At 43.7% G+C, this 27216-nt stretch overlaps 1 protein-coding gene across 2 annotated transcripts in view; it reads right to left on the reverse strand.

Moving 5' to 3' along the window:
• AKAP2 (A-kinase anchoring protein 2) overlaps positions 1 to 26371 on the reverse strand; it is a 57467-nt gene extending 31096 nt beyond the window's left edge. For both annotated transcript variants that reach the window (XM_015417418.1, XM_015417417.1), the window contains exons 1-2: positions 26318 to 26371; positions 3004 to 5392 (exon numbers count right to left, since the gene is read on the reverse strand). In XM_015417418.1, the coding sequence (XP_015272904.1) occupies positions 3004 to 5392; positions 26318 to 26329 (2401 nt within the window). In that variant the 5' untranslated portion in view covers positions 26330 to 26371. The remainder of the gene's footprint in view (positions 1 to 3003; positions 5393 to 26317) is intronic.
• Between the last annotated feature and the right edge of the window lie 845 nt (positions 26372 to 27216).

Consider the following 27216-nt stretch of genomic DNA (forward strand, 5'->3'; position numbering starts at 1 on the left):
ACTATTGATTCTACCATAGGAATGCGCTTGGGTGAAGTCTTTTGGACCCATTCTGAGCTATGTTTCCAAGCTTGTGTTTCCCTTTTTGTGGTTTTTATAACATCAACAAATGTTCTCTTTGTTCCTGGTCACTAATGATTAGGAGTGACTATCATATGAAGAGACATTGCCCTTTCAATTAATGGCCTCCCAACCCTTCCTTTCCTTCCTTCATAGAAGAAGTTTCCTGTCATTTTGTATAAATTGTCCCTAACGCTCTATGTTATTTATCTTCTGTAGCAAGTACGGTGGTATATAAAATAAAGAAAATTTATTTCACATTCTCAGAACATTAGTACTAAGAGTCACCAAATGAAACTGACCAACAGAAAACAAGCAACAGGAAATACTCCAATCAATGCATATATTAACATACAGGATTCCCTGCCACAAAATGTGTGACGGGCCCTTGCTTAGATGGCAAGTGGGGGCCTGCAAGAAACTTGCGGGAGCAGCCATCCCATTTACCCTTGCCTTTGCTTCCTCCTCCTCTCTCTCTCTAAGTCTCTCTCTCACCATCCCTCACCCCATCACTACTTCTCTGGTTCTCTCTTCCCACAACACCTCCTGTCACTCTACTTCCCCCCCTCCAGTGCACCTCAGTCTTTCTCTTATTTTCCCTCCCAACAACCGCTGTCATTAATGCTCTTTCCAGCTCTCTCTTCCTCCCTCCAAAGTTCCCGTCACACTCTCTCACACATTTGTTTCTCTCTTTCTCTGTATTCCCTCCCATCATTCTCTCTCTCTCTCTCTTGCTCCCCTGCCTGCTGCCGACTACATTCGTTCCCCCACCACCACCTGGAGCACCACTGCCAGAGGGGAACAAACGTGGGCCTGGCTGCCGGCGACAATTCTCTGCTCCTCGATTCCCAGCCACCTGCCTAACAGCCTCACTTCCCTCCCCCATCATCAGCGCAGTTCTCGGCTGCATCTCTTCCCACCTTGTTGGTGGGTGGTCACTCGCCTCCCCTGCATCGTCAGTGCGGTGCCCCACAGCTGGGGGACAATTCTCATGACATAAGAACATAAGAACATAAGAGAATCCCAATGTTGGATCAGGCCAAAGGCCCATCCAGTCCAACACTCTGTGTCACACAGTGGCCAGAAATACCAGGCGCCATCAGGAGGTCCACCAGTGGGGCCAGGACATTAGAAGCCCCTCCCACTGTTGACCCCCCCCAAGCACCAAGAAGACAGAGCATCACTTGCCCCAGAGTCCCTAGCTATACCTTGTGGCTAATAGCCACTGATGGACCTCTGCTCCATATGACGCGCACGGTTCTCTTCTGGTAGCTGTTCCTCCTTCTCTCCATGCACCTGCCGGCTTCCAGCCCACAACGCCATTGCTGCTGCTTTGCCTGTGCTTGTAATGAAGCCAGTTTGGTGTAGTGCCAGTTTGGTGTAGTGGTTAAGTGTGCGGACTCTAATCTGGGAGGACCGGGTTTGATTCCCCACTCCTCCTCCACTTGCACCTGCTGATGTGACCTTGGGGTTTTCCTTCTGCGCGGCCCACAGATTTAGATATCTACAGCTGGGGGCCACACTTTTGCTATTAGATACGATTACACAAACCCACAGAAGCAAGATTTATAAATCAGCATTGGATGCAGTAATAAAATAGAAACTCAGTGTTCAAAAACAGTGTACCTTTATTACATGATAGAGGACACACACTAAGGGAGGCAATGTTGCCTTCATGCGCTGCTTGTTCGCTTTCGGCTTTCGGAAACGTCACTCAAATTCACTGCCCCGCAAAGGATGAGGTTTTTCTAGTAGCCCACAGAAAAGACCCGGTGGGTGTGGTACAGCACAGGGGGAAGCAAAGGAGATTGCTATATAAAGCAAGATCACACTGCCTCTGGGACCCAGCTAGGGAGGCCGAGTCTCCTGCTTTGTTGGAAGGTCTCCCATTCCCCCACCAGGTGCGCTTGCCACCACCCAGCTGGGGCCAAAGCTAGAGCACCGCCTCTATGCAATGAGGTCAATTCCAATGTGACCTGGAAGTGGCATCTCTGTATTGCCAGTGACGTCATGATGACATCACCAGCAAGCCCCCCCCCCCGCAAGCCTTTTAATGGTTGCCAGACTTAGGCCAACTGAGACCCAGCTCAGAAGTCTGGATTAGACCAGTGATACTCATTCAGCTTGCGGAGAGCCACAGTTGCAATTAGCCTTCAACCCAGAGTCACATTTAATTTAATCTCCGGCATGAGGCCTGAACCTCAGGGATGCTTGTTCCTTCAGCAGCAGCTGTTTCAAGGTGGGAACCGCTTGCCAACCACAAGCCCCACTGTGCAAGGGCCTTGCTCGCTATCCTGAAACATGGGGAAGGTTCCAAATTGAGGGACAGTGTGCAGAAAAGCCAGAAATGGAATGCAAAGAGACATAAATCTGGTTTATACAGACCTTTGTTCTCACCTAGCAAGGCAGTTCTTACTTTCTTTGAGAGGGACTCTGAATAAGCAGGGGTCATTTCCTGCAGGAGCGCACAGGAGCAGAGCTCCGGCAGTGAAGAGCCCAGGGGGCGGGCACATGCAACAAGCCCCACCCCCTGCTCCCAGCAGCCCTCAGTCAGAGCAAGAAGCAGCCAGGTAAGTTGCAGAGCCCCCCCCCCGGTTCAAAACAGTCCAGTGGCACCTTTAAGACCAAGTTTTATTTAGGTACAAGCTCTCCCTCCTCTGCGAGGACAGATCTGAGCGTCCCCCCCCCCAATAGCTAGCAATCCAAAACATTCCAGTGGAGCCTGAGCGGTGGGTGTTGCCTTCTGACACACTTCCGGTGATGTCAGGGGGTGTGGCATATGCAAATGAGTTATGCCAATGAGTTATGCTAATGAGCTCCCGCACCTCTTTTTCTACGAAATGACCCCTGTGAATAAGGATAAACATTTGTCGCCCACAACACTCCTCCCACTCTGTTGTCCCCAAATCTGCACAAGCCTAAGCAAAAGGTCAGGACTCTTACCTGGTGCAGTTCTGTAAGACACGGTTCTGGTGGCCGGTGTGGGGGCACCCTTTGCGAAGGGACTCTGCATCACTGGCATCCCTTGCCTCTGCCTTTTGAGTTCCTCCTCTCTTTGCTGGGCTGCTCGGATCTCTTCTTCTATCATGGACAAAGTCCTCTGCTTTTTTGACCTTAGTTTGAATGGTCCTACAGTCACCTCAGCCTCTTGCTGAGCCAGAATGGAAGCCGTGCTCCGTAGCTCGGCTGCTTCCGAATACTTGCTGAAATAGCTGACTTCTGGCTTGGTTTCCTCCACAGTGACCGGCTGGGGAGGATGAGCAGCAAGCGGTGGTTGTGGAGCTTGCCTTTCCCTGAGTACTGAGTCTTGAGCTGCTGAAGCCTTTGGGGCTGTGTCCCTTTTCTCTTGCATGGGAGAGGACACCTGAGGAGGCTGAAACGTTGGATTGGGCTGCTTCTCAGAGCACGGTGTCCTATCTGCCGCCTCCCGCCTCTCAACCTGGTGGTTTCTTTGCTCTGTGGCATCTTTTGCTTGCTTGGAGCTCATTTTGTCAGCCTGCTCAGCTATGGCTTGCTGAATGGCATTTTGAACCAGTAGACCAGCCTGGTATTCCAACTGCTCATCGATGAGCATGGAGTCAAGCGACGGGGAAGACGGAGAGTAAAAACCGTGGTCGCTCAGTGACTTGGAAACACCCTCCCCTTGACACTCGGAAGGCGTGTTAGCTTGAGGAGTCTGGGGCAAGGAGAAATCTGTGAGTGAGTTTTCTCGAAGGGCGCTCATCGTCTCATTGGAGGCACCGCTGTCACTGATGTTGTCCATGCTGAAGTCATTGGAAAGCGTTTCCAAAACGGTTGTGTCCTGAGATCTCACCGACAACTCATCCAAACCAGAGTCCAGCTCCTCTGGTGGGAAAGACACATTGGCAGACCTGGAGAACTGGTCCAGTAGGCTGTGGTCATCATCCTTCACCACCGTAAAGACTGCCTTTGCACTCATGAATTCACTATCATCCGTCCATACTTTTGCTGTCTGGCCAGGCTTTGTGGAAGAAGGGGAGGTCCTCATTAGGTCAGCAGAGCTGTTCTGAATTCCTACGCTGCTGTCATCTAGGATGCAAGAGACTCTCTCCGCTTTTACAATAGTTACATCGTTACTGCCAACCTGTACTGTTTGACTGCACAGAGACACGGGCTTTGTAACAGGGTGCGTTCGCTGGTCTATTTGGGATGGGCCGATTGGTTTATAGAAGGGTTGGACAGTGAACATTTTGGGAGTCCCTGACCTTTTGGGTGCAGCTGTGCTATTTGGTTGGCCTGGAGTTCCCATTAACTGAAACTGTTTCCGTGCGGCTGAGAAATCTATTTGCTCTGTCACGATATCATCTTTTTTAACGCCACTCAGATCTGGCGGCGCACAGGAATATGAAACGTGCTTCATCGCCGTTGATGGCGGCGGCTGCTGTTTTTCTTTGCGTTCCTTATACTTCTTGTGAGATTCCAAGTGTTCATCATCTAGCTGTTCCTCGAGTGTTTTCTCCTGGGGTGGGTTCCACCACTTGGCCGCTATGCCAGGGTTCTTCTTGACGGCTTGGCTCCTGATGAGCTCCCGCCTCTCTTTTTCCAGCTCTATCATCTCCTCAGAAGGTCTCACTTTGCGCACTCTGTACTTCTCTTTCATGTCCTCCTCCTCAAACAGTTTGGATGGCTTTTTCTCTTCATGAAATGCTCTAAGCTCAAACTTAGCTTCTTTCTTAATGGTAGTTAACGTCGTTTCTCCATCTTTGGAAGACCTTGAGCTTGTGGAAGAGCTTGGACTCGCCGGCCCTTTCAGTTTGTCACCGTGTTCCTCTTGCCATCCATCCAGAGAATGGCCATTTGGTTTCAGCTTCTCAGATGCTACATTTATCCCACTGTGTTCAGTAACCGGAGGTGTCTGCTCACCAACCACCAGGGCGTCCCTTTCATTGGGCGATGTGGAATCCTTAGTATTGTGAGCAGATGGACCGCAGCCATCAACGACAATAGATGCACTTGGCTCAGGGGAGGAAGAAGTCATCCCATTAAAGGGATTATCGGCAGCAGAATCACAGCAGTTTGCTTCTAGCACCTCATCCAGATATCTGATCTCTTTAGCCACCTCACTGTCCAAGGATTCATGTCTGTCTTTAAGTCCATTGTGACTGGCAGCAGGGGAGAGTAAGTGAGTTTGATTGTCTACGGCATGGGCTGAACTCCCCACAGGGATGGCTTTATGTTCTGAGGCGAGGGCTTCAATTTCCATTTTCCCTTCCTTTGTTGCACGCACACTGCCGGGCTCCAGGAAATTGGCACAATATCGGTCTCTCTCTTTTCTCAACCCGATGTCATCCTCAGAGCTTTTCGATGATTTCTAAAAGGAGAACAGAGGTAGAAAAATCAGTGAAGAAGAAGAAGAGATTGGATTTATACCCCACCCTTCACTACCCAAAGGTGTCTCAGAGCGGCTTACAAACTCCTTTCCCTTCCCCTCCCCACAACAGACACCCTGTGAGGTAAAAGAAGAAGAAGAGAAGAGACTGGATTTATACCCCGCCCTTCACTACCCAAAGGTGTCTCAGAGCGGCTTACAAACTCCTCTCCCTTCTCCTCCCCACAACAGACACCCTGTGAGGTGGGTGGGGCTGAGAGAACTCTGACACAAACTGCTCTTTTTCAAGGACAGCTGTGCCAGAGCTTGTGACTGACCCAAGGTCACATCAGCAGGTGCAAGTGGAGGAGTGGGGAATCAAACCTGGTTCTCCCAGATTAGAGTCTGCACACTTAACCACTACACCAAACTGAAGGAGTCCTATGAAGATAAATTCTTTTTAGTGAAGAAAACCAAGAGGAAAAAGTAGTAAATGTCAATTCATTTTCAAAAGAAAGGAAATGCTACTTATACCGGATCTATGCAAATGTCACATTATAAGTGGGAAGCCACATTTCAATTCCAGTAAAACCATCGTTTTAAACAACACCTATTTGTGCTAATTGTTATTACTTATTTTTGTTTGCAACTGCGCAAGTTTTATTACTTAGTGTGGATGGATTTCGCTCTGTTAAGAACCATATACCCACTCAGTTTTCCACCTGGGCATTTAAAAATATTTCTGAACTATAATGTGAGGCACAGCAGAAGAACAGGCATGCTCTGTATGTATTTGAAATAAAGGTGTAATGACTTGCTAAGGTCAGCTTATCTTTTAACAAATATGGTTTAGAAGCTGTGCTGCTGAACTGTGTTGCTGTCACAGCACTGTTAGACACCAAGGCTGAGATTCAAAGAACTACTTTAAGTATGTCCAATCACCACCCCACATTAAGTGGTTATTGCAATCCTGCATGATTCATTTGATCTGCAGTTTTTTTTCCTTTTAATTCTATCATCTGATTAGTTGCTGATTAGGTTTATTTTACTTTATTTATTTAAAACATTTTAAAGCCGCTTTCCTACCTAATTTGGGCTTTCAAAGCGCCAAACACTAAAAAACATTAAAATCAACTTTAAAAACAATATGTACACATATAATATACAAAACAACAGCTAAAAACAAACAGGAAGGAGGATCAATAATGGAATGCCAAACTAAATGAAATCTTCAATTTCTGGAACAAAATAATAACGTATGTGGGCGAGAGTGATCTCCCTGGATTGATTTTATTTTATATGCTTCTGCAAACTACATTTTTAGAACTGTTTTGTAATTTCCAGTAATTCACAGGTCGTCCTGACATATTTTGTAGCCTGAATTCCTAGATTGTACTTCAGATGGCATAATTTAGTATCTTTGAAAAATCTAGATTACTGCTAAGAATTTATCATTCTAAATGTATTGTAAATAATCAAAAAGAAAAATTAGTGAAATGCTGACAGTTTACTGGATGGTATAAACAGACATTAATCTGGTCACCTGTGGTGAGTACCAACTGCTTCCAGGTAACCAAGCAGGGAGGCCTTACTAATGTTGCTTTGGTCTCTTTTTCTAGTCTATTGAGTATAATGTCTGGGACAGGACTCCTTCCCGAACTTCAGGGAATAAAATGAGGTCATCAGCCGAAGCATCTCAATAAAACTGAGATACCATGTGGTAAGAAGAATCACCATTTTATTGTAAAGCTACAGATCTTTTTATTCCTTAGGGAATTTGGCATGGCTAAAAATGAAAGGTTTTCAAAATAAAAGTCACATTAACCACGATGCTGCTTCACAATGGCTTCTTTATTATGAGCTGCTTCTGTGGCTGCTATTAATAAATTCAGCACAACATCTTAAAATAGACACCAGAAAACCCTCATTTATCTTATGGCCCCACCCTGAGAGAAAGGAATGATTGTTTCTTTTAAAAAAGGGACTGAAAGGGCAACTTTTATCTGCATTGAAAGACATTTAATAACTTGAAATAATCAATGCCTAAATTAAATAAAGTTTTTCTTAAAAAAATAAAACTCAAAAAATGTATTACAAAGGGAAAAAAACGGGGGGGGGGATCTATAGCTGGAAACTGGACACGAAATATGTTTGTAACTGCAAAACCTGGAGGAGTTATTAGAGATCGGTTGCAAATATATCGATATGATTTTGCTAAAGTTAAGAAATTAGAATGATATACTGCAAGGAAATTAGCCTAATTCCAGCTGCAATTTCTACTGACTTTTAAGGGCAACCTTAAACACATGTTCAAATCTCTACAGTTTTAATCAACAGAATTTGAAAGTAAGAACAATCGTTACAGACAATCGTTACAGATTGTCCCATGAATACTGACATGCAAAGGCAACTTCTCCTTTTTGATTATCCACCTGAAAATTGGGCTTCAAGCCAAAACAAGCCTTTCATATGATCCACATTGTTGCCAACCTTTGACTATGATCACAAATGACATGTACGTAATACTTAAGCATTTAACCAAGTTAGCTAGTTTCAGTACAGAATTTCAGAAGATTAGTCTGTTGGCAGAAACAGTAAATATTTTTGTGCCTCCTTAAAGATCAGTAGCAAATCCTTCCAATCCTTATTAGGCTTTTAATCACAAAATGTGGTCAGAATATATTTTATTCTTACAGCTGAAACGACAGCTTTACTACCTTTTCAATTCCATTGTCCAATGCAATTCACAGTAATAAGCAATATAAATAATTACTGTGATTACTGACTGCTATTAATTATTGACCCTAGCTTCTTCCATTGATCTCCTCTGATCCATCCACAGTTTACAAGCCCAGTTTACATTTATGACATTTTATTTTGTTCTTAATGCATGCAGGGAAGCTCCTTATATACCCCACAACAGCCCTATGAGGTACAATAAGCTGAGAAACAGCAACTGGCCCAACATCACCCTGTGAAGCTCCAGAGTCTCATTCTTCTCCAAGGCCCATGACTAAAAAGAACAATCATTACAGACAATCGTTACAGATTGTCCCATGAATACTGACATGCAAAGGCAACTTCTCCTTTTTGATTATCCACCTGAAAATTGGGCTTCAAGCCAAAACAAGCCTTTCATATGATCCACATTGGTGCCAACCTTTGACTATGATCACAAATGACATGTAATACTTAAGCATTTAACCAAGTTAGCTAGTTTCGGGACAGAATTTCAGAAGATTAGTCTGTTGGCAGAAACAGTAAATACTTTTGTGCTTCCTTAAAGATCAGTAGCAAATCCTTCCAATCCTTATTAGGCTTTTAATCACAAAATGGGGTCAGAATATATTTTATTCCTACAGCTGAAACGACAGCTTTACTACCTTTTCAATTCCATTGTCCAATGCAATTCACAGTAATAAGCAATATAAATAATTACTGTGATTACTGACTGCTATTAATTATTGACCCTAGCTTCTTCCATTGATCTCCTCTGATCCATCCACAGTTTACAAGCCCAGTTTACATTTATGACATTTTATTTTGTTCTTAATGCATGCAGGGAAGCTCCTTATATACCCCACAACAGCCCTATGAGGTACAATAAGCTGAGAAACAGCAACTGGCCCAACATCACCTTGTGAAGCTCTAGAGTCTCATTCTTCTCCAAGCCCCATGACTAAAAAGCACTAAGAGATGTTCCAAAGCTGTTCATTTCCTCGATGTTATATTATGGACAAAACTCATTTCTGTTTTAATGTTCCAAGATCAGTCTTTTGACATGTTTGCCACTGACCTGTCAAATCTTAGCTTAGACTCTGCGCCAAAGCTATTAGGTCATTGTTTCACAGAGCTACTTCTCACTAGGTTAGCACAAGACTGGCTGAAAAGGAAAGCCCTGGACAGTTCTTTGCTTCAACAAAGGGAAATGAGCTTGGGTCATAACACAATGCTTCTACAATCAAAAGCAAGGATGGCCATTCGGAATCTGCTGTCTGTTGATTGGCCAGTTTGATCACTTAGGTATTTTTGCTCCATAAGCCTCAAACCCTCAAGATCCCTTTCTCTGCACATACAGGATGATTTTCATGAATGGGTTTAGCACTAACTTCACATTAATTAGTTATTTTTTTTCCAGTGACCGACAATGGCGACAGAATCCCTCTGACAGTTCATGCAGTGGTTGAAGAATCCAGTTGCATCACTTGCTCATTCAGATTCAAGGCATTGCATGCATATGTAGTCACAAGCAGGGCTCTTTTTGTAGAAAAAGCCCAGCAGGAGCTCATTAGCATAATAGGCCACACCCAACAGCAGGAACTCATTAGCATATTGGGCCACACGCATGACAGCACAGCTCATTAGCACATTAGGCCACACCCCCGTCTTACCAGAAGTGTGGTCATCCAGCCACACCCACCTTTTGCTTCTTATTCTGTTTACCTTGTTTGTTGTCAAAACCCATTGCACATACAGGATGATTTTCATGAATGAGTTTAGCACCAACTTCACATTAATTAGCTCTGTTTTTTTCAGTGACCGACAATGGCGCCAGAATCCATCTGACAGTTCATGCAGTGGTTGAAGAATCCAGTTGCATCACTTGCTCATTCAGATTCAAGGCATTTCATGCATATGTAGTCACAAGGGACTTTCAGGAGGCCCCCTGAGGAATGGCAGTGAGTAACCTTGGTTCTGTCTTAACTATGGTTTGCAAAGCCACTTCAAATGCCATTGGTGAGGTAACTCTCAACCAGTACACACATAACAGTCAAATTGCCCTCAAGGCCAGGCACCCTGTGAGGTAGGTGGGGCTGAGAGAGTTCTGAGAGAACTGTGTCTGGGCCAAGGTCACCCAGCTGGCTTCATATGGTGGAGTGGGGAATCAAACCCAGCTCTCCAGATTAGGGTCCAGCGCTCTTAACCACTACACCATGCTGAAGCTGCAGCCGGCTCCCAATATCTTCATCACTGTTAAGAGGTTGCCAGGGTTAGTCTGTATTGATTGTTTTTCTCTTTCATTCCCTGGGAGCACCACCACAAACTCTAATATTCTCTCTCTCTCTAATACACATAGGCTGCGGTCACACGGAGCACTAGCCACGCTACAGAGACGGAAGATAGGCGGATTTTCTGGGCGCGATCAAACCGCAACATCTGGGAAGTGTAGAGCTCCCTTGGCTAACCCGAGGCTTCCCGCCGAAGATGCACTGTAAAAAACTAGTACCCCCAAGGTACTAGTTTCCGGAAACTGTGGGGCAAGGGCGCGTGTCTGATCATGTTCCCGGTGGTAGCTCGTGGCATCCGGCGCCCGCCCATGTCCTGTCGTGAAAAGGTTTGTTTTTTTCCAAGTCTCCACGGGATGTGCACAAGCACCCAACGGTGCATGCGCACACCAGTTAAAAAAACAACACAACCCCCGCCGTGCCGCTTCTTTGCCACACCGCAGGATTGACGTATGATCGGCACCTCCCCCCGAACCACGGGACGTCGGCAGGACATTTGATCTGGCGGCCGCGCGGTAGTTCTCTCTGGGGCAAACAGCCACGCCTCCCCCCCGCGATATCCGGCCCTTGTGACCGGGGCCATACTACATTAAGGGCAAAACTACAAGTAATATACCTCTGCATGTCATTTAACCCGACAGATGTTTTTCCTAGTTGAAAGCAACTTCAAAACAACAAAATGACAGGAAAGGTCACTGAACCCTTTTCCTGCCTATCATTTTTCTGGTACTAATTGCTCCCCAAAGTCACTTTCCTCCCCATGGTGTTCCAAGTATGTTTGCAACTGTAGCGTTGGGAACAGCAAGCTAGAGTCAACCAGAAACCCTTTTCTTTGTTCACAATTATTGCCCCCTCTTGAAGCATCCCTAAGAAAACCAGCAACAGACTTTTGTTAAAGGTGCATGCACTATTGTGAAGGGACACTGTGCTGAGACATTGGTAACAGTGCACATATGTAAGTAAAGAAAGCTATTCTGTTCATAGTGAAGAGAAAAAAATTATCAGTGGCTCAGCACAAAATGAACCGTTAAAGTAAAACAGATGTGGCTGTTCAAGCACAGCTTGTTTGCTTTTTTTTGACTGCCCTCGTTTGCCTGTTAAAATCTGATGCTGCACTGTTATATCACAACTTCTGCATTTAGTGCACAAAGGAATACAAGACTTTTACCATTAATTACATAACTTAATTAGCAGAAAGCCATATTAATAATATCCTCATTTCATAATTCTGCCAAAGCAGGACAAGCAATTAGGACTTTACACAATCTCTGAAGCTCATGCACTTATTATTAGCACTATCCTTATACTTAAAAATGTTTGTTTACATCTCAAAATGTGTAAAAGAGAGTCCACGAAGAACACTCACCAAAACACCTGAGCGATGCAATAAATGAAAACAGCAGAAATACAAAAATAAGGCTATTAAGGGAAGAGCAAGAGGGGAAAAGATGAAAAAAGTCTATGGATAAAGAAAATGTGTTTTAATAATGCAAGCACTAGGGACAACCAAAGTCAAGAACCTTTAGCGCTTGCTTATTTCAATGGGAGAGTTAAGCCTGTGATTAAAGCTGCCTCACTGAAACCAGTGGGTCTTCACAATGCTTAATTTTAAGCTCAACTGTCTTCAGTGGAAATGTGTCATATTACTAGAGACTCCAATAAATGAAAATCAGCAATGACAAAATGACAATATATCCTAATGTCAGAATGTAATCCCTAAACATACTTAGTTGGACCCACTGAAATCCATGAAATTACTTTTGTGTGAACAGTTTAGAACCCAGTTGTTAACACTGTTAATAAAGAGCTACAATTGATAGTATAAACTTTGCTTTTCAGTGGAAAAATACTTGAAACTAGGAATGCATACTTATGATCTTTTTATTTTTGTGTGTTGTGAAGATTTTTATTTTGCTGATGCTCCCACGGAAACAGAAAATGGCACAGAAATAGATCCATGGCTTTGTGTAAGAGAACAGCAAAAATGAAACAGGAATGTTAAAGGTTGAAAACAACAGGGTAGGGGAATTCACTGGAATCCCTAGTTTAAATAGGAGAGAAAAACATATAAAAACTTTTAGCCAAAAAGTATATCTCTTTCTTAATCAAGAACTGGAATTTCCCCAACACGGCAGGATTATTATCACAGTCATACTGTTGTAAACTACCGGCGAAGATCTAGCATCACAATTAAAGCCATTAGTAATAACACTGGAATATGGATGTTCCTATGCATGAATTATCAAAGGAACCCAGAAGAACCAAATGAGCCATTCCTTGGAAATACGTGGAATAGAGCTTGAATGAGTTACTATAGACTCATGTGGCTGGCAGATGGTCATGTAATGAAAGAATGGATTAGGAATGACTAACCAAGTCTATGGGTAAAACATATTTTGTGAACTCTCATTTCCTTGTTGTGATAAGTGATCCTTTGTAATAAGATACCAAAACCCCTAAATTAAACATTTATAAAGTTATAGAATCCTGGTCTCGGACTGATGTTTTGCCTTCCCAGTACTGAGAAGAAAAGAGATTAGATTCACACCCCACCTTTCACTCAGAGTCTCAGAACGGCTTACAAACTCCTTTCCCTTCCCCTCCCCACAACAGACACCTTGTGAGGTAGGTGGGGCTGAGAGAGCTCTTTCCAGAACTGCCCTTTCAAGGACACCTCTTGTCAGAACTATGGCTTGCCGAAGGTCCTCCAGCAGGTGCAAGTGGAGGAGTGCGAAATCAAACCTGGTTCTCCCAGATTAGAGTCCACACAGTTAACCACTACACCAAGCTAGAGGTAAGCATACAAGTTCCACCACTTTTAACGGTTTTTAAAAAGAGTTTTCCCACTGTTTTCTGAATATCTTTGCCTGGGAGGTTCAATGTTCAAAACCATACTGCAGCTACTGTTGAAACTGTAACATGCTATTTCTTCCAATCACTTTGAAGGAGCTATATTTAGTAAATACAGCGTTTTCTACACACACTTGTTTTGTCTTTCAGTACCAGATGCCACGTTATCAGTGATATTTGTACAATGTACTTTGTTAAAACTGCAATTATTTGCGAGGTTTGGAAAGAATTAGCATATTTCCCCCTTTCTTGAAATTCCTGTGCCACAGGATGCAACTGAGCAGAGCATGTATGGAGTTGAAGAACAGCAGAAAATACAGCAACAAAAGACAAAATTCAAGTACACTTTTGGCCACTTTCTTCAGGGTTTGAGCCTAATGAAAAGTGTGCATTAGGATCCAATCCTGTCAAGCCATACAAATATTCTGAAATCATCAATGACAAGAGAAGCATTTAAAATATTTTTTCCCTTACATACTAATGGATTACCTACTTTTTATAGAATTACCACCCATTTCAAATCCAGGTTCACATTAAACATTGTTACTGATAAGCCCCTTCTACATTACCGTTCTAAACCTAATGTTATCCATTGCTGACCTGGTTCCAAGTAAAGCGATCCAGGGATGGAGGTTTCATACAGTGAATTACAGTGAAGCGATCTGGCCATTTCAAACAGTGCTGTGCCCCCCCCTTTTCACTGCATGATCTTCCTCAAACTTAAAAAAAAAGTTCTATATTGAGCACTATAGTGCTAGACCAATATAGTACTTCTCAGTGCATCTCAAGGGTACTGCTATAGCACTTAACTTAGAGAGTTCAAAACAAAACTTTTGAGGAAGATCACGTGGGGGAAAGCAGAACAAATTGGAAGTGCTGCAGACATTTCAAACAGCACACTACAGTAATTCAGAAGCACAATGAAGAGGTTGAAATGGAAGGAAGCCGTTTACCTCAAGAATGGCTCAACCACGCTTTGCTAACTGGATGCAAGTGGCCTTGGAAGGAAAGGTAGATAAAATATGTTAGCAGCCAGTCGTTAAAATGGTTGTATATGAAATAACAGCAACCAGGTACCAAAATCGATTATAAAGGTTGTCTGAAAGGGGCTGTAGTACTATGCCTTAACACGCGGGAAGAAGAAAAACATGACCCTACAGCCTGTCCCCAGTCCTTCTGTTATGGTCCATGGTTAACAGGCAGGGAGTGTTATGTCTGTTGTAGCCTCTATATGCTGGCCCTCTAGTGGAAGGGGCCAGCAACCTTTTGGCAAGAGCCAATCTAAATAAAATATCAGAACAACAGATCAACAAAGAGCCAGTATAAGAAAGCTAACTACAAAGAAAATACAACTTTACAGTACTGATAATTGACAACTGACTATTAACCCATAAATCTTCTGCAGACCAAACACTGGCTGTTTGTGAGTCTTTTACTAGGAAGTGACACACACACTAGGTCTCACAATAAGTAATAAAGATACACAGGAGCATCCTGTGGGATTATTACAGTGTACTGGCATGATCTGACCATGTAAAGGATTGGGATTACTGGCCCACAACTGGATGATCACAGTATCCATCGCTAGTTTAAGTAAACCACAGTTTCAAATGATGTCCAAACATGGTCATTGACTGAAAGGAAAATGTAAGCACTTTGCGTTGTCAAGTTAACAATCCCTGAGCTTAACAAGAGTGGACAAGTCCTGTCTTTCCCAAGTTGCTCTAGAATGAAGTTTTGGTTACAACTCTGAGGATAAACCAGATCCAACCCATCAAGCATCCCTTTCAACAAGTGCTGCCTACCCTTTTCAGCTTCAGCAGCACTGCCTGCTCTCCTCATGATAAGGATTTGTCATTACCTTCCTTTAAAAAATCTCCTCAAGAATTTCACTGAAAAATTCTAGTACACGAACGGCACAGGATAAACATACATACGAAGGATGGTGACAGAGGACAAAGCACGTCAGTCCCAGACATGAAGCCATGATACACGCTGTTAACATCACTGCAGTATCCTTCTGCCGCCCCTCAACCCACCTCCCTACAAAACAGCGCACTTGTGGAAAGGATATCAAAAATATACAACTAATTACAACTGCCTTTATACAACTCAGTGAAATTGTCCTTGACTTTATGCACATCAAGTTTAAGTAGCATTTTTGTGAAAGAGGGAGGAATTAAGGTAAAGATTAAGCAAATCAAAGGGAATATGTTCCCCAAAAGCCTCGAACTTTGATTATTTAGAACTCTGCAAAGAATTATCATTGAACTTCAGCATGCAGATTCCAAACGCACTATAACTTGTTACATTCTAAACCCAGTTTAAATTTTCTTTCCAAATTCCAAAATGTTTGTGGAAATACATTTCGCCATACACATTTTAAAAACTCAGACAATTTCTTTGGTTTGTCGATTTAAAGAGTTTGAAAGAAACAGTATCTATCTGTAACAAAAGTTCAGGTATAGGAAGTTTCACAGATTTTTCTTAAACAAACAAGCTTCAAGGGTTGTTAGTTAACCTCACCATTTTATTATTCTAGCATCACCTTCCTTTTGGATAGAAAGGCTAGATAGGATGATACTGCTGCCCTGCACATGGTAAGGAGTACAGCAGAGAGCAAGATTGCATACATCTAGCCATCTGTCATGCCTCTACCATGGCCCACCCACACAGAAGTAGCCCAGTCTCGTCAGATCTCGGAAGCTAAGCAGGGCTGACCCTGGCGAGGACTCGGATGCGAGACCTCCAAGGAATACCAGGGCTGTGACAAAGAGACAGGCAGCAAGCCAGCTCTCCGAATGTCCTTGCTTCCCAGCCCCACTAGGGGTAGCCAGAAGTCAGCCATGACTTTCACGCACACACACAAAAATACTCACAAAAACATTTAGAAGTCTAACAAGGAAAATCCAATGCCAATAAGTTCAGATTGCACCAATGGATTCAAGCTCTGCAAGCAGAGCTAAAACATGGCGGATTCTGCCTGTGCAAATGTCAACACCCCTTGGATGGCAAGTGGTGCTGGAGACAAGAGAGGACGGAATCCGATGGAGGCGGAGTCGTGGAAGGCGCGGTGACATAGTGGCGCAGGCGCAGCGGAGCCGGAAATGGACGTTAGCCGGAGCTGTAGCTAACACGAACCGCGCACCAAGACGGGCCCGCCAGAGGAAGCCACCGGACTGGAAGACCTACTCCAGGACACCAGAGACTGAACGCCAACACCTGAAGACCGCGTGGAAGAAGGAGCCGGAGAACAGCAAGTCCTGCCACCTGGGTGCCGGTAGGCAGCCCCGTCCCTTGTGTAACATGTGGCCTTAGATAGGAAAATTGGAAACTGGAATCTGTATGTAAACCACTCAGAGACCCTTCGGGGTTAGAGCGGTATATAAATCGAATGTATAAATAAATAAGAGAGGGCAAGCTAGGTGGGAGGAAAGTAAAGAGCCGGTGTGGTGTAGCAGTGAGTCTTGGATGAGAATCAGGGAGGCCCAGGTTCAGATCCCCACTCTGCCAAGTAAGCTTGCTGGGTGACCTTGGGCCAGTCAGGGACTCTCAGCCTAACCTACCTCACAGGGTTATTGTGAGAACAAAAATGGAGGAGAGGAGAATGTTCCAAGCGGCTTTGAATCCCCTCTGGGAGAAAAGCAGGGTATAAATTAAGCCAATAAATAATAGTAACAATAAATAATCAAATAAATAGAGTTTACTCTTGATCTGTCCCTTGCTCCCAAGCACCCATAGATGTGGTGACCTAAAGGGGGCGGGGGAAGAGGTCATCCCCTTTGTTACCACCGGCCATGGAATCCTCGGGAAGGAGGTACTTTCAGCCATACCTTTTTGCTCATTCAGGACCCTGGACAGCAGTCTGTTTGAGCTAGCAAAAAAAGAAGAAGAAAACCAACTCCTGGGATGGGACGTTAACCCTTTGATGCAGAGAGGTTTCCAGGGCATGTGCAGAGAGCTCAGAAGAAAAACTTATTCAAAGTCGAAACAAAAGCAAGGGTTTCTGCTAACAAAGAGCAGGGAGGATTTGGAAGGGAGGGGATTGGAATAAGACCAGCTCTCACTGAGGCATTGAAAGGACCGAGACAAAGTCCACAAAGGCAAAAATAAAGGATACATTCCCTATCAGTTCAAAATATCTTGTGTGAATGATGCCCAGGGGGATCAAGCCTCCTTCCTGCTCTGTCAGCTTGGAGACATATGGACAGAGGGGAGCATAACCAGATGAACTAAAGATGATGAGACAGAGAACACTAGCTGGAGCCTCTTTTTTTAAAATGGATTATTTGAAATCTGGCACTGGGTTTTCTCATTGGCTTAATTCCAGTGCAAAACTGAAGGGGAAGGGTTTGTCCCCTCAGCCAAGGGGATCAAGCCTCCTTCCCGCTCTGTCAGCTTGGAGACATGAGGACAGAGGTGAGTATAACCAGATGAACTGAAGAAGATGAGACAGAGAACACTAGCTGCAGCCTCTTTTAAAAAAATGGATTACTTGAAATCTGGCACTGGGTTTTCTCACTGGCTTATTTCCAGTGAAAAACTGAAGGGGAAGGGTTTGTCCCCTCACTTGGCCATGTGGTGGTGGAGTTTATGGGTAGCCTAGAGGTGTTGGGGAAACTACTCACAGGTTGTTCTGCTAGGAGAACAAACCATTGTGCACAATCAACACAGACCTCAGGACATCTCTGCCCCTCTTTCCCGGATGAGACTTTTGCCTCCCCACTGTGTCTTCGTCGCAGCTGGAACATCCTGGAGTTTTGGCAACCACAGATAAATCATTTCATCTAAAGAGAGACATCTCAGGGAAGGATGAAGGTCCCTGTCACCACAGCAGAATTATATATACTCTGAGTTGGTCCACAGTTTTTAACAAACATTTCTTTTTGGGTCCACAGTAAAAAACAAACACGATGCAGTCACTCTCTAATCTTTAGCACTGGTATTACCATTGCCATATGAAATACTTGGCTTGTATACTCTGAGTTGGTCCACAGTTTTTTAACAAACATTTCTTTTTGGGCCCACAGTAAAAAACAAATCTTTAATTTTTGGGCCCACAGTAAAAAACAAATCTCTCTAATCTTTAGCACTGGCATTACCATTGCCATATGAAATACTTGGCTTCTTCATGTGTGAATCTACAAGACGGTCATCTGACAATAAGCTATCAAGTCCAATGAAGGATTTGAAAAGAGTTTTAAGCCCAGAACACTTTGATATATGGAAATTTATGGTTCTTGTCTATGGATGTGTATTTACTTATTATGGTTTTGGTAATCTGGTACATATTTGTTATTATTACAGTTGTTATATATCGATCTACGAAACTGTATGAAGACTGTTAGAATATATGAAAAAAGCATGTTTATTGTTCAGAGTCCTTTTTGTTTTTATGTTATATAGGCTCAAAAGCAGCTATTTCATACAGATATTTAGGTATAGAAATGGAGCAGAAAAACCACCAGATATGCATAATCTTGATACATAAATAATCTTGAAACAGATTGCATAAAGAAGTCATATTGTATACACAGGAACACAGGATTGCAGGCTATAGGTGTGGGAAGACTGACGTCTATGCATTCTCGACACCGATCTTGAATATGGTACTTCATTATTACAACCACTATCCTTTACCACCTTTTAACTGTGCCTCACTAATGATCAATGAAAGCATATAGAATGCACCTTGTGTTTCTGGAATGGGGCATACAGAATGATTTACAGAAAGGCAGCAATTCTTTTTTGTTTGTTTGTTTGTTTGTGTGTGTGCTTGTGTGCGCCTGGAAGTCATGGTTGACTTCTGGCAACCCTTAGTGGGACTTGGACATTTTTGAGAGATGCCTCACTATTGCCTGCCTCTGCCTCCTAGCCCTGGTATTCCTTGGAGGTCTCCCTTCCAAGTACTTGCCAGGGTCAGCCCTGCTTAGCTTCTGAGATCTGACGAGATCAGGCTTTCCTGGGCTATCCAGGTCAGGTCTACAATTAATTCATAAGTCTTTATATTTGTAACTTTGCCTTGTTTTAAAACACTGAAGGCCCCAAACTCCTAGACCTTGCGTAACTATTTATTTATTTACTTATTTATTAGTTAAACTTTTATCCCGCCCTCCTGGCCGAGGCCGGCTCAGGGCGGCTTACAAACAGATAAAATTCCAAAATACATATAGGAAATAAATACAACATTAAAATAATGTTTTATACTAGGAAATCACCTCCTGTCCTCTGGAGTTTCAAACTAGGTGCCTCAGCAGCGACTTGACCACTGCCACATGTGGCCCTGCATACCATGGGTCAAGTCAAGCCCACTTGTTTTGGTTCAACTAATGCAACCTGGCCTTGAAAAGTTATTAGTCATATAGTAAGAGGTTCAAGGAGCTGTGGTGGCTCAAGTGGTTAAGACACTGAACTGCAGGCTGTGGAAGGTTGGTAGTTCAGCAGTTCGAGACCCCGAGTGTGCCGCATGACGGAGTGAGCTCCCGTCTCTAGTTCCAGCTCCTGCCAACCTAGCAGTTCGAAAGCAAGAAATTGCAAGTAGATAAATAGGTACCACTTCGGTGGGAAGGTAACAGCGTTCCGTGCGCCTCGGTGTTTAGTCATGCCAGCCACATGACCACGGAAATGTTTTTGGACAGCGCTGGCTCTTCGGCTTTGAAACGGAGATGAGCACCGCAACCCTAGAGTCGGATTCGACTGGCTTTCGAGCAAGGGAACCTTTACCTTTTTAAGAGGTTCAGGGTGGCATAAATCATACTCCATTTTAATCCCCACAATAATCTTGTGATGTAGGTTGGGCTGAAAGACAACGACCAGCCCGCGATCACCCAGTGAATTCATGGAAGAGTGAAGATTAGAAGCTGGATCTTCCAGAACCTGGGCCAGCATAAGCACTGTACTCTACTCCTGTACATAACCACTGCTCTACCCCTTGTACATATCCAAACTCTTGAATGACTGTGTGCTCCTTACCTGGATAAGACAAAACTGAGCTATTATTGAAGGAAAACTCAAAACACTAAAAAAGTACAATCCTGCTCCTAGTAAAACCAATACCAAAAACATCAATTGAGGCTTTATGGATAAAGACTGCAGCCTAAGTTAAACAAATTCCCAGGTATTCATCTGTACACGTGAGTGGGTGGTTTGGAACAAAAAAAGATGCTACACATCTAAGAGGATTTGCACAAAACCCTACTATTAGAGAAGCAAAAGGTAATTATTGTAAAAATGGTGGCAATTGCTGGATTAGAAAATAAATGTGTGCTATGAAAAAAAAAAGATTGTAAGTACATTAGTTCTGCTCAGCTGGTAGCAGACAAAGGGTGATAAGTTTAGGTTACACTCTAGTACTTAGAATAACCCATTTGCTGCTCGAGGTGGTGGTGGTTCCAACTGCCTATAAGATGAGATTCAACAAGGGAATTCCTTTGTACTGACAGGTTGTGTACACGTTCAAAAGTAAAACTTTATCATCGAAAAAGAAAGCAGGCCAGTGTTGTAACCAAACAGGCCCTTGTGGAAGCCAGGTTCGAATCCCCACCCGGCCATGGAAGCTCACTGGGTGGCCTTGGGCCAGTCACACAGTCTCTCAGCCTAACACAGTGTTGTTCTGAGGATACAGCACAGGAGAGTATTTCTGAAACAGACTTATAGACTCAATAGAGCTGGAAGGGGCCATACAGACCATCTTGTCCAACCCCCTGCCCAATGCAGGACCAGCCTAAAGCAGCCTAAAGCATATCCAGCAAAATACTTAAAAATCTTAAACTGGTTTTATTGTATTATTTATTGTATTAATTTAGGTTGTTGTATTTATTGTTGTGAGCCGTCCTGAGCCCGTTTACAGGAAGGGTGGGATACAAATTGGTCCCCACTAAGGAGAAAAGGCAGGGTACAAATGAAGTAGATAAATATCATTCCTTCGTTCTACATCTTGCACACCTTCCGGCCACCGTGGCCTTCCACATATTTACACTGAGGAAGACAAAGATTAATGCCAAATAAATAAAATAAAAATGAATGGTTTGGATAGAGTGAATGGGGGGGGGGGAGGAAGCTGACCCTTGTTCTAATGACACTGTTAGTCAAATAAGTTGCAAATATAATAACAAATTTCCTCCCACACCTCCTTAAATCTACTTGTAAAATTGCTGCTGCCAGTTATGGTATCCATGCTGCCCCAGGTCAGCCACCCAGATGTAAAGTTCCATCAGCAATTGCATACACTTATCTTTGTGCCTCTTACCTGTATTTATTCTATTTACCTGCTACGGCATTACTGCATTGGCAGGCTCCCCAAATTTCATTCTAGTCCAGTAACAATTTTAATAAGCGGAACTACTTGTTTATCGAATTCATCAACAGCCTCAGGTTCCTTTGGTCACAGGATGTGGGAATGGGGAGGGCTCTACAAGCCATGATTGCCAAAAAGGCAATTTTCATTTCTGCAAACAGTCATTCGTTGGAGGTTAAATAGAACATGGATACTGCTCTGCTTCTGAACATCTGTGAGGCTGCCTGCTTGGACACTGTTGATAGACTGAATTCCTACGTAAAGTGGAACAATGGTCTGATCTTGCCTGGCAAGACAAAGATTTATAAGCACAGCAGGTACAATCTGTACCACCAGGGAAGCAGTGTCAGTAGAAACCCTGCCTGTCTACAGTATTCCTACTTCACAGAAAACCCTTTCTTCTTCTTAGCAAAGCCAGAGCGAGAAAAAGGCACAAAGGAGCATGTGATGGGTGGCACAAAGATGATGGAGCAAATCAGGAATGATAGAATCAAAAGAAAGTTTGTGACCAAGCAGCAAGGGGAAGGTTGCAGGGGCAGAAAGCAATGGAACAGGCTGCGACAAAACGTCACGCTTGTGCAAAGTCTTCAGGCACAGACTGCCATAAAATGGCAAGAAACGCAGGTGGATCCCAACGACTGAGAATCAACTGGCAACAACTATGTTGAAGGAACATGGTAGATCGACAATTAATAACAGCATAGAGAGGACATTATAACTCAGGAAAGCTGGCACAAAAGAGTAGCCAGGATGAGCCTTTCCCACCATTTGACTGAATTCAAACATTCCAGGGCTCTTTTTGTAGGTCATATCACTGATGGAGAAGATAGGTTCCCCATTGGAGCTGCCCATAACCAGTCTTTCTGATTGATCTGTACCTTCTGTGCCATCAAGGGCCTCAAGCCACAAGAGTCTTCAGTCTACCATCTTGATCAAGATGGCCTTCATCCCATGTTCTCCCTGTTTTGTGGGTTTATCTGTGCCCACACACTACCATTTCTTTGCTGCATGAAGAGTTCATCCTCGATGGTCTCCCCCAACAAAGTTTCCCCAGAAATTACCGAATTGCAATTTGCCATGTTCTTTATATAAATACCCAGGGCTATTTTTGGGCAGGAACGCACAGGAACGGAGTTCCAGCTGGCTCCTGAGTTGGCCACACCCAGCAGGTACTCATTAGCATAATAGGCCACACCCAACAGCATAAACTCATAGGATTGGCTACATTAGGGGTGTGTAGCCTAACATGCAAAGAAGTTCCTGCTACAAAAAAAGCCCAGGGTTTTGACAACAAAGTAAACAGAATAAGAAGCAAAAGGTGGGTGTGGTTGGATGACCACACTTCTGGTAACATGTGGGGTGTGGCCTAATATGCTAATGAGCTGTGCTGTCAGGGGTGTGACTTAATATGCTAATGCGTCTCTGCTGTTGGGTGTGGCCTATTATGCTAATAAGTTCCTGCTGGGCTTTTTCTACCAAAAAAGCTCTGTAAATACCATACCCCTTCCGCTGAGTTTTAAATGCCACCCCCATGGGGAAAAAATGACCTACAAGTGTATCCTCTTGCCTCAAAAAAGTCAAAATAATCCTATCCACACAAAAGTTTACCTTCTTTCTTGTCCAATTCACTGATATAATTCATACTCTGTGGTCACATCCTTCTAGATACAGGGCTGCTCAGAGCTACCAATGGCCCCTAGACACAGACGCTCTCTGGGCCCTCCCATCACGCCACTTAAGACCCAACCTAAACATCACAAAAAAGTGAATCACATGATCTGCTTGGGCTCCATGGGCTTCCAAGGTGACCAGGGCAATAGGAATTGGGGCCTCCTAGTCCCCTCCTCTTTGCAACCTTGCTTAGATAAGCCTTTCCACCCATCCTGGGCTGCAGGTGCCTATGAGGTTCATCCCTCCAGGGCTTTCTATAAATCCATGAGCAGTTTCTGTCTATCCATCTATCTCCTGTTCCATGTGAAAAACAAGATCTGCTATTTAAAGCCAGAGAATCAAATGGTGAAGAATGCAGTGCTCTAAAACTTGGTTTCCGTGGCTGTTGGCAGCTTCTTCTTCTTCTTTTTTTGAAGCAGGGCCACGTTTATGCAAAGAGACCATGGAACTTTAGTTTATCTTGGATAAAGAAAGATCCAAGAGTCTAAGATGTCAAGTCTTTAACTAACCCGACAGCCCTCCTAACTGCACAAAAGTACAAATAGTGAGCAATGTTCAGAATTCAAATTGTGGAAGTTTTGTGCATTTAAACACAGAACTGGCACCATCATGCATTGCAGGAGGTTGCAGTATCCAAGTTCAGAAGCAAAAATGGGGCTCTGATAAGGGGAGCTATACCCCCCCCCACCCCAAACAATTTTCTTTTCTTTCTTTTTTTGGTGAGTATTCGTGTGTCTGTCTCTGACTCTGTGTGTGTGCCTGGAAGTCATGGCTGACTTCTGGCGACCTCTGGTGGGGCTTGGACATTTCAGAGATGTGGCTTGCTATGGCTTGCCTCTGCATCCTGGCCCTGATATTCCTTGGAGGTCTCCCTTCCAAGTACGTGCCAGGGTCGGCCCCGCTTAGCTTCCGAGATCTTACGAGATCGGGCTTGCCTGGGCATTTTCCAAATGATTTTCTTGTGGCTAGGCTCACTTTTGGCATCAGGGTCCCAGAGGGAAGAAAAGCGCCTGGTGCTTCAGAGAGGTAAGCTGAAAGCAAAGATAAGAGTTTGCACTTCTCACTTGTGCAGTTGTTTTGCCAACCCCTCTTTTTTCATGATTAAGGGCAGTTCCATGTTTTGAAATGTGCAGCCTTTGCTATCGTATCTAGCTGAAGTTCTAACAAAACAAGTAAAGGAGAGCCTCTAAAAGTGGCACTAACTGCATTGGTTGGGACCTAAAAAGCTACAGCAAAGGCCTTATGGCTGCTCAGTGGGGTTCTCCCCTTTTGCTCACTGCTCTTCATCACAAACTGCTTTTGAATCTTTTAATTTCAAAAGTATTTTGAACCTGAGGGCTTGAAGGGCGGGGGTGGTTGCTGAGAAAGACAAGGCTAAAGTATGGGTTTGAGCTCCATGGTTCTTTAGATCCTGGCCACTAGGTGAAACCAACAAAATATATATATACTACTCAGATGGCAGTGGGAAGGTTCGGAAAGAATAGCCTCGAATTTCCTCTTGCAAGTAGAGCTATAACAGAATGCTGGCAAATTCTTTACATGCCATCGCTGTTTCCGTGTTACAACATATGACCTACCATGTGAGTCTAAACTGTTAGTAATTTCACTATGCTTCTTCTTATTCACAGTCTTATTACTCTTCCCCGTCTAGCTAATTTCACTGGAGTTATGACTTAGAAATTTCCCACCTCCTCCTTTTATGGACAAAAGACATGGAAGGAATCCTAATGAATAAGACATTCCCATCTTCAACCCACTCCCCTCCCACTCTTGTTTTCCCCCAGCCAAGGTTCCCCATTTCCTGCTGGAAAAACAGCCACCAGTGAAATCACATCTGGATACCTCAATGTTGCCCTAAACAGAAAAGATTATTGGGGGGGGGAGAGAGAACCCCTCCAAATATATTGCTAAGTAACTATTTAAAAATTTTGGGATAGTCTGAAGTCTCAAGTAAGTGATCAGTATTATATGAAATTGAAACATAGTCTGATCCATTCCCTCCCACCCCCAAAGGAACATATACTCGAGCAGGAAGGCAAATGTGCTATAATGTCTGTTTCATTGGAATCATCGGAGTAAAGTGATGATAAGAGAAGAATATAGTAAACAACTATACTTTGCCAAATATCAGCATTATATACTGTGGCTCCTAAAGAGATGCATACTATTTAAACTCTCATAACCAGAATGACAAACAACTAAAGATGCAAAATACAGTTTTAAAAAGGGAGATGGGGAAGAACAAAAGTTTCATAGGAAGATGATCAGTGGTTATAACAAGGACCTGGAATAATAATCCTAAACAGCGTTCTAATGTCAAAATTAAGTGGCAAAGCAATATAAAGGAGGCTTTGATAATGGTGATATGACGGCTTAAACAGTTACTACACTGGTGGGTGCATTATTGTGTGTGTGTGTGTGTGTGTGTGAGAGAGAGAGAGAGAGAGAGAGAGAGAGAGAGAGAGTGAGAGTGAGTGAGAGAGAGTGAGAGAGACCAAATGCAAAAGAGAAACAAACCCCACTAGAAACATTTTGTGCCCAAACCAAGCTACTACCATTCAGTTTCTTCATTGTCTATCTACACAGAAGAAAAACTCTGCCACTCAGAAGTGTAAGTTGCATTTTACAACAGCCTCTCAAAAAAAGGGAGCGAAACCAGCACAAGCCTACATATAACCTCCGAGTAGGTTAAGCTGCACTGCAGCAAGAGAATGAGACAATTTTAGAGAACAGCTCTGCAATCATTTAGCAAAAAGGTTCCAGCTAAGATAGTCAGCTGCTTCTGAAAATTATACATTGTACAGATGGGAAGCGTCTTCACCCCTTGTACCCCTGCTTCATCACATTTATTACCTTTTGCTTGGGACAGGAGCAAACTGACTTGGTTATCAAAGGGGGGAGGGAGAATGCAGCTGGCTACTGCACTATGCGTAGTTTCCGACACACGAGAGCTATGAATTCCTTAAACCCTCAATTAGTCTGTCTTTCGACTTCAACAGAAAACCCACTCTTTCGAACTAAAATGCTAAACAGGAGGACAACCCACAGCGTCTATAGTGTGTGTGTATGTGTGTGTTGTGGGGCCGGGGGGGGGGGGCGCCTTACCTCTTGTCTCATTTGGAGCCTCAAACCTCCGAAGCAAAAGCGTGCTTCCCTTTCCCCGCTACAAAGGCTTCTTTTTTTAGCTCATCGAAATCAAATTCCTTCTCTGCCTCCTTATGGGACTGTGATGTCAGAGAGCTGAGGGCTGGTTTATAAAAGGGGGGGGGGAGAGCACGCACATGAGCTTTCCCCCCCACTCTCAACCCATTCATACAAAGAAACGTTAGAAAGCAAAATGTCAGCCTTCTGCAGTATAGGAAAACGAGAACGTCTAGCCATCACTATTCTGCCATTGGCACAGCTTTTTACACCCTATGAAGGGCAGCGCTTCCAAAGGACTGTATGAAACAGAGGCCATTTAAGACTTGTTTTCAAGTTTACCCAAAGAAGAACCTCCAAACCACTGCAAGCAACACATCTCAAGGTTTGGAGGGCCAAAGTGGCAACCTCCAGCAATCACGCCTGTGAGAGACGCACAAACTGTTCCTCTGTCTTCTGTGCTTAAATGCTTGCTTCATTCCTTGACATTTGGGTGCAGCCACATTATTTCACACTGGAATTTAAAAGCCATGCAAATGATAGATGCCAGGCAGATAAGCTGTACTTCTTTGGCTTGAGTCTAGCATTAAATTAGATTTTGTAAGTAGTCAACCACCTAATTGCCTGTGCAGAATAAAAATAGTTTCTAAGGAAGAAATATTTTAAAATTAGACAAAATGTTGATTTTCTTCTTCTTTCAGTGCACCAGTGTTCCATACCTCATTAACACAGGAATACATGGGCAAGGGGGATAATAAAAGCACTGGGTTGGATCCTGTCAGAAAGATCTGCACATGCGGGGGGGGGGGCATTCTTCCCTCGTCGGCAGCCTTCAACCTCCCTTCTAATGTTGTCCAAAAAAG

The sequence above is a fragment of the Gekko japonicus genome, unplaced genomic scaffold, assembly GCF_001447785.1.
Source record: "Gekko japonicus isolate JY-2015 unplaced genomic scaffold, Gekko_japonicus_V1.1 scaffold2613, whole genome shotgun sequence".
In the NCBI taxonomy this organism is placed as follows: Eukaryota; Metazoa; Chordata; class Lepidosauria; order Squamata; family Gekkonidae; genus Gekko; species Gekko japonicus.